The sequence below is a fragment of the Cynoglossus semilaevis genome, chromosome 8 (genome assembly GCF_000523025.1).
Source record: "Cynoglossus semilaevis isolate Cse_v1.0 chromosome 8, Cse_v1.0, whole genome shotgun sequence".
NCBI lineage: Eukaryota > Metazoa > Chordata > Actinopteri > Pleuronectiformes > Cynoglossidae > Cynoglossus > Cynoglossus semilaevis.
In genome coordinates this window covers 27,224,913-27,233,455 of record NC_024314.1, presented here as the reverse complement: position 1 = coordinate 27,233,455, position 8,543 = coordinate 27,224,913, and the positions used below count along the sequence as shown (strand labels likewise).

At 45.1% G+C, this 8,543-nt stretch overlaps 1 protein-coding gene across 1 annotated transcript in view; it reads left to right on the top strand.

The window, feature by feature from the left end:
• sox5 (SRY-box transcription factor 5) overlaps positions 1-8,543 on the top strand; it is a 78,361-nt gene that overhangs the window by 45,486 nt on the left and 24,332 nt on the right. The window contains exons 5-6 of the mRNA XM_025057277.1: positions 646-818; positions 2,371-2,439. Of these exons, the coding sequence (XP_024913045.1) occupies positions 646-818; positions 2,371-2,439 (242 nt within the window). The remainder of the gene's footprint in view (positions 1-645; positions 819-2,370; positions 2,440-8,543) is intronic.

The window sequence follows — 8,543 nt, the reverse complement described above, 5'->3', positions numbered from 1 at the left end:
AAGTTGACCAACGAGCCACGTAGAGCTTTACACCCCTTTGTTGTTCCTTCCTCATTTCCCCTCATGTCTTTGACCTTTGACCTTTGACCCCCTCCCTCCACCAGGAAAAAGACGTCCGGCTTCAAACAGTTCTTTAGTTGTTTTAACGTCATATTTCCACATCGTCTCTCCGACATCTTTATTTCTCTGCAGTTTTATTCAAATCAAAATCTAATTTTTCCGTCTTTTTTTTTTTTTACGTTTCTGTTCCGTATTAAAGGTACAGTTGACTATTTTTTAAACAGATTTAATCCGACACTGACGGCCTCTCCCTCACCCTCTCTCTCTCTCTCTCTCTCTCTCTGAAGGACGCGGCAGCAGGCTCATAATTAACAACATCTTTCTGTGGTTTGACTGAAGGGCGATCGACGACCGCAGTCAGCGTTTGTAGCATTTGGTCGACGGTCTGTCGATCTCTCCGTCTCAGTCTGAACAGATTTTTAAGTGCATCGTATTTTTCTCTGGCTGACGACAGCAGAGTTCCGACCCAGTTTTTTTTTTTTATAGTGTAATCTCAGCCAAGTCTTGCACTTGTGTTTCAACAGCTACCACCTGACCTTCGACCTTTCCCCTCATCCCCTCTCTTTTTTTTTCTTCTTCACATAGGTACTCCAGACAGCCTGGCAGAGAAAGAGCGCCAGCTAATGGGCATGATTGGTCAGTTGAGCAGCCTGAGGGAGCAGCTCCTGGCGGCCCATGAAGAGCAGAAGAAACTGGCGGCCTCACAGATGGAGAAGCAGAGGCAGCAGATGGAGCTCGCCAAGCAGCAACAAGACCAGGTACAGGATCACGCCGCGCCACCGGCGCCGAGCGCCGAGTGCCGAGCGCCTCCTCTGGAAACGTACGCAAACGTGGCAGAACTGTGTTTAATCAAGGCGACATATCTGAAAATAGATTGTCGGCTGAAACGGTGAAATATATTTGAAAATATAGACGTAAATATATAAATATATAAATATACAGTGGGGCGTCGAGATACAAGTTTAATCGGTTCCACAGCAGTACTCGTAAATATACCCAGAAATATACTATTAATGAATTAAATTAAAATTACCCTCCGTCAAAAACATAGATATAAACAAATATATTCATAGTACAAAATAATAATAATTAAGAAACCATTTAATATTGTTGTTATAAAAAAGAGAACGCGACAGCGCCACATAGTGTCGAATAGAAATGGCTCGGTTGAGTCACCCGATGTTTCCTTGTATCGCGGGGAAAATCTTGCAAAAGTTTCTTACTTTGAAAACTCCACTGTACATCATATACATATATAAATATATAAATACACACATAGTTTAAATATAACTGAATATATTTAGAAATATATACTTCATAGAGTGTTTAATTGGATTTTGAGATTCAAGATGTGAGCTCAGGAACCAGCCTACTTCATGTAGGGCTGGAGTTGGACGGACAAATATACAAATACACACACAAATACACACACACCAGCTACTGTCTTAATTCAGGTTCCAGGGCTACAGTCTTCCAGGCGGACTCCCCGCTTTGTTGTGGCTTTATTTTTTTTTTTTTTGTTTTATTTTTTTGTTTTGCCTCCGGAAACACTCAAGTAAAAAAAAAAACTAAAAACTAAAAACTAAAATATAAACACAGCTGTGAGGGTAAATCACCTGTGACTAACACGTTAAAACCTTACAGCGCCCTCAGCTGCATTCCACTGGAGAGCGCACTAAATGACTCCTGCTGTACGAGAACGGAGGGAAAAAAAAAAAAAAAAAAAAGGTTTGAACTACTTTTCTCTGGAGAGTTTCTGCACAGGAGTCAAAGTGGCAGAGTTGACGTATTTTCAAAATAAAATATAACTTTATTCTGTAGTAAAGACGTATTACTTTGAAAAATTCGAAAAAAAATGAAGAAAATAAATAAAAATAATCCAATAATAAATGAAGTTAGTTATTTAATTAATTCTCTGTGGCCCGGAACGAAACGACCCATGGACCACCAGCAGTCCACGGACCAGGGATTGAGAATTCAAATGTATGGAGGGGCAAGGCAGCATGGGGGGATTTAAAGGGGTGGGGGGGCGATTGACAGTTTGTTAGTGCGTATGTGTACGTCTACGTCAACACAAACAGACACAGTTTCACACATTAATGTGAGTGTGTGATGTAATACCCCCGATGTCCACCGGGCTGCAGAGTCCAGACGAGACCAGATCTCTAATATTTCAGAAGGTTCTGTCGACATCAGCACTCAGGGACACACAGATGTGTCTCTACACACACACTCACACACACTCACACACACCTAACCCAACAACGTTTACCCCCGGGGGTTTAACGGCGTTGTGTTTCCTGTCCCCAGATCGCCCGACAACAGCAGCAGCTCCTGCAGCAGCAGCACAAAATCAACCTCCTGCAGCAGCAGATCCAGGTGAGCTGTGTGTGTGTGTGTCTGTGTGTGTGTGTATGTCTGTGTGTGTGTGTGTGTGTGGGACAGAGCGTTCAACCACCGGGCGCTCGGAGAAATCAGCTGATGCCGTTTGAGTTCAGCCGTTTTTTTTTCGGGTTCCTGATGACAGTTCCACTGTGACGGCAGAGGTGTTTGAAGACGGACGGCGAGACAGACGGACACAGAGCGGGGGGGATTAGGGGGAGACGGTGGCGGCGGCGGCGGTTTAGCGGCAGCTGTGTTGAACAAATCTATAATCAGCCGCTCAGCCAGGAGACAGTGTCGAGATAAAGAAACAGACTTCGGAAAAATCTGGGTTTGTTTTTATATTTTTTGGGAGGGCGGGGGGGCGGGGGGGCGAGGGGGGGGGCGATTTATGGAAACAGAGCAATACAACAGACTGAGGAGCCCGAGCCAAAGCCACCCGGTGGACCGGTCCGGTCATTACGGTGGGTCACACGGTGACCTGGGGATCTGACCTGGATCTAAGTCTGTGTTTGTACTGTATTTATAGGTTAGTGTGGAGTCACACGGTGAAGTATTAACAAGAGTACTCCACCAGTGAAGTACTCCACCGTGTACTTCACTGGTGGAGTACTGTAGTATAACTGATACAGCACATACTTCGACCTACGGTATTTTCATAGAAACGCAGGCAGAAACGCATCATATAAACTGCACTGAATATATAAATATATGTACATATATAAATATATGTACATATATAAATATATGTACATATATAAATATATGTATATATATTTATATATATAAATATATATTTATATATATAAATATATATTTATATATATAAATATATATACATATATTTATATATATATAAATATATGTATATATATTTATATATATAAATATATATACATATATTTATATATATATAAATATATGTATATATATTTATATATATATATGCATATATACTCACAGTATATATGTACCGTGCATATACATATATACACGTGTACATATATACTAGGGGTTGTGTATTGGCAAGAAACTGGCGATACGATACGTATCCCAATATGGGACAATAATACCATATATTGCAATATACTGTGATACTATAGACACAGACGATATATTGAGGTTTTTTTTAACAACAGCAGTACTGTCAACATAGTACATAAGTGGGTACATATTAGATATACATATATAGGTAGGAAGTAGGAAGTAATACGCTGAGAGACAGATTTTCCAAACTATATGGCTCGACTTTCCGATATATTTAGATGCTAACAGCATTAGCCACATGCTAACTCGGTTTTATTCCCGTCAAACAGGCCGTTTTTTAACACGGCTAACGCCCCAGCCATCGACACGTCGACTTATCAAGTCCGTCCAGCTCAAGGCCAGACCTGGTCAGCTGACTCACGCGGCGAGGAACACAAACAGCGTCGACGGTTCGTGAGCGGGAGCGTCCTTGTTTTGACCACGACGTTGAACAAATCGAATCAGGCGGACGGTAAACACAGATTAGAGGAGGCTAACGAAGTGAGAGACGCTGCCTGTTCACCACGACTCCGGTTGTCGTAGGTCAAGAGAAAAAAACGGGCGGGTATGTAAACTTAAAAATGGAGGTATTGTCCGTTCGGGGGGGGGTCGAGGGGTGGAGGGAGAAGTGGAGGAGGGGAGGGCGACACTGGAGCCTCTATGTTGGTCCAGGTGGCCCAGAATGAATAGCCGTCGCCTTTGTGGAGGCAGACGACACTGAGTTTGGAGCTAAGAAAGACTGGCTTTGTGTCGTAGAGAAACACCCTGTCCAAAAAAGGACGTCGCGCACACACACACACACACACACACACACACACAGATATCCCCGTTCCTCCAGAGAGTTTGACCATACACACACTTTGTGTGATAAGAGACTTCATGATATCGTGTGTGTGTGTGTGTGTGTAGCAGCTGTGTTTATTGACTTTGTGCGAGTAAAACTCTGAATTGTTCTCCTTTTTGAGCCATTGACAAAAAAAGAAAAAAAAAAAGTTAAAGCACATTCTGAGGATTCCTCTGTGCATTCTCCAGTGTGTGTGTGTGTGTGTGTGCCACAGCTGTGTGTGTGTGTGTGTGTAGCTGTCAGAACGTCCGCTCATGATTCACTCCCTCACGACCCGCCGAGACAAAGCGCTCTTTTCCCATGACTTTGCAACCTTTTCCCAAACAAGCGTCTCTCCGTTGAACGTGTCCAACAATAGTTTCTCACACGCAGCGGCAGCTGTGGGCAGAGAGACACAGGGAGACAGAGAGAGAGAGAGAGAGACACTACCAACAGAGGAGGGAGGGGGGCGTCGCTACAACAACCCGTGTTTTCACGTATGTTCCACACATCAAAGTGGCGGCCGACACCGACCGGCGGTCGGATGTAAAACGCGGGCCTCCGCCGGCTCTGGCGTTGGACGACGTATCGCCGACGTTTCAGAGAGCGAGCGCCGCAGCCTCGCCTGATGATCAAACACACACTCATCATCAAAGACTCGTGGAGGAACACACCGCTTAATCATTCATGAAGAGATGGTTCGCACAATCCCACAATACAATGGTCTGCCAGAGAGGGGGCGCCAGGTTCAGCATGTCGGCCGCGTGTGTGTCTGTGTGTGTGTGTGATAAGCCCCTCGTGATTGCATTTCTCCCCAACAAGGCAGAGTTCAGCTGTCCGTGTGTGTGTGTGTGTGTGTGTGTGTGTGTGTGCACATCTTTGGCTTTGTTCGTTCTTAACCTCGAACGACTGTGAAGAATTCTTTCAACTGTCCACTTGGAAGAGGTGATGAAATAAACTGAATATTCAAGCTCAAGGGGAGAGAGAGGAAAAAAAAAAAAACAGCGACCAACATCAGTCGTGACCAAAATGGACAAATTATTTATTGTCCTCGTGTCTGTTTTTTTTTTTTTTTTTTAAATTAATAAAACAGAAAAACGCAGAAATAACAGCTAGCATGGACGTGACCGTGTCCACTGTTCAGACCTGGACACTCAGGTCGACAAGCTCGTCCAGACGTGGGCAGACTTTTTGATTCACGGTCCACAATTGTCCTAAAATTGAACAGCGGGGGGGCAGGGTGGGCGCGGTCAGGAACAGGTAGATGCAGCGTTCGTTCGTTCATCTATTGCAGGGAAAAGGCAGACGTATAATGATAATATAAATAAATGATATCATTTGGACAAGTTCGGTGGACCGGATTAAAAAGCCAAACAGGCCGCATCCGGCCCCCGGGCCTTAGTTTGCCTGAGCTCAGCTAACGCAATAATAAAACTGGACGATGAGTCGCAATATTGAGACGCAAACTGCTTCTATTAGGGGCTGTCAATCAAATACAATTTTTGAATCTGACCAATCACAGAGTAGCTGTGGATTAATCAGTCAGTCAGTTGGCCAGTCATACACTTACTGACTGTCCAGCGCTCTGTGAGGCTGGTCTGATCCAGGCCGCGTGTCTGATGTTGAATAAAATCCTCAAAACGTAAAAAAAAACAAAACTAAAAGTTGTAAAAGTTTTGAGGACGTTTCTAAACAGAAATGTTTATCAATGAACCAGGAATTGAACCCATCTGTCAGGTGTGACCCAGTCAGGTGTGACCCAGTCAGGTGTGACCCAGTCTGGTGTGACCCAGGTTTAGGGTTGGTAAAAGCAAAAGTGCAGCTGTGAAGTTTTAAAACATTTTTTTTTGTCGCTCTAGCGCAAAATTCGAGAGTTTAGTGTAAAAAATCGAAATTTTCTACTTTAGGATTTTGTTCTGATATTTGTTTTTAAAACGTCACCCTCTTCATTTGATCTCACCCTTATTCCTAGCCGTTAGCGTAAATGAACCTTTGACTCTACATTCAGATTTATCGTACGTCGTAAAAACAACCAAACAATCGTGCTCCTTTTTTCTCCCGTTCCAAGTGACAGAAGTACGACAGAACGTGTGTGTGTGTGTGTGTGTGTGTGTGTGTGTGTGCGCGCCTCGCCTCGCAGACACACAAACCCACCCTCACCCCCCGCTACGGCCCCTCTTGTTAGGCCAGGAGGGGTGAGCACATTTCCTCAAACTTTTGCTTTTCTCCCCTCCGTGCTCCTCGGCTTCTAATTAAGGCTCTCGTCTCCGCGGCTCCCCCTGGTGTCGCCCGGGACAACTGAGGGTGCCGCGGAGGGGAAGCGCAGCAGGGATGAAAGGAGCTCACCTGCCGAGTGGCTCTGAGGCTAGCTGGAGAAACACACACATGAACACACACACACACACACACACACAGGTGCAGGTGTTGGAACAGAACTGTGTCCTGTTAATGAATACAAACTTTCTTTTTTTTTTTTTTTTTTTTTTTTAAACAGTCACAAAGAGTTGGTTCCAACTACATGTCTGTTTCTCTCAGAACCAGGTGACGCTGTTTCAGAGTCTGGACTAGTTGATGACTAGTCGACCAGCCGCTAACAAACGTCGTATTAGAGCTAATCTACGATGGTAATGGCTGACGCTGTGACAAGTCCGTCCTCTGTCTCCTCTCTATTTTTGGACTTTTAATTTAAAAAAAACAAGTCAAACCTCTGACTCGGTGACTCCAGTCCGACACAGCGGCTCCTCTGTACTCTGTGCTCACAGCAGCGGCTAAGCTAATTGCCTGTCTAATTGTTTAATAACTCCCATTACACCACAACCGGGGTAATTCCTGTTTTACCTATGTGCTGTACACACACACACACACACACACACACTCACACTCACACTCCGGAGCTGGACCCCGACCAAGTCGCTGTTTCCCTGCGCTGACACACACACAGATGTACCTGTGTGTGTGTGTGTGAACTGTTAGCCCTGACTCTCACAGCAGGCTAGCCTCTAATAGACGCTGTCCACAGCAGCAGCTCCTAATGGACAAATATTAAAAGGCGGCTATCGCTCTCTCTCTCTCTCTCTCTCTCACCAAATTAATTATTGGTTCTATCGCTCACGCGTTCCCCTCTTCAGCATTAGGTCGCGCAGGTCCTGCATTAATTGCCGCAGCATATGGTCGCCAACAGATTTTAGCTGTGGGACTCGCACTTTAGCGGGGGCTATTTTGCGGCGCTCAGATGAGAGCCATATTGCGCGGCGCTGGCAGCTATTGTTCGGCGCATTAACTTCGTAGCGCTAATTACTCCCCAATAATAACTTTACCTTGGAGTTTTGAGCGCGCCGCGTGCCAACCAACCTGTTTGGCGGCCCATATGTTAATTAGCGGGCCACATCTTCATTATGCCGCAGCAGCGCTTTAAGTTCAAGCTGTGCCGCCTGGCGAGCGGTGAACGCAGCCGCAACTCGCTGCCAATTATCAGACTCTTGCTCCCCCTCTCCTTCTCCTCCTTCTACCTCTGCTGGTGATTCCAGTCTCTCTCTCTCCCCCCTCCCTCCCCCCTTTATTGACCACTTGACTCCATGAAAGTCTCAAACACCGTCACCTCAGAGTCACTGAGAGTTTTTTTGTGTTAATTGTTAGTTAACTCTTCAGCCCAGTTTACCTGGTTAGAGTTTCAACTGGTTAACTAGTAATCTCCACCAGTTGATGATGTCATCGCCCAGTTTATCTCTGACATCATCTGGTCTACGATTTCTTAAAGTTTCTTTTTTTTTTTTGTTTTTTCCTGACAAATAACGACCAATAACGGTTAATTGGGATTAATTGTAAATCCAGTGTTGGAGTCATTCTGTGGACGGTCAATAAGGAGACGGCGACAAAAGACTCCTCCCCTTTTGACCTTTGACCCCCGTGACACCGACACAAACGTCGCAGCAAATGTCGTTTGTTCGTTTTGCGTTAAATTTCTCGTAAACCCGATCTTGTGTTTTTCTCTTTCTTCCTCTGTTTGATTTCCTGATTCCATTGTTGAAACTTGGTTCTTGCGCAACAGTTCTGATGACTGTCTGCCCCTCGTGAGCGCCCCCCTTTGTTACGGGGGAGAAAGACGGGAGATATGGGTGAGATTGAAGGGATATGTCGGAGGAACAGAGAGATCAAACTGGATGAGTTTCACTCTGTCTGTGTACAGTAGGTGTGTGTGTGTGTGTGTGTTACAGCTGTCACAGACTCCTCCCCCCTCTCCCCCCCCCACCCC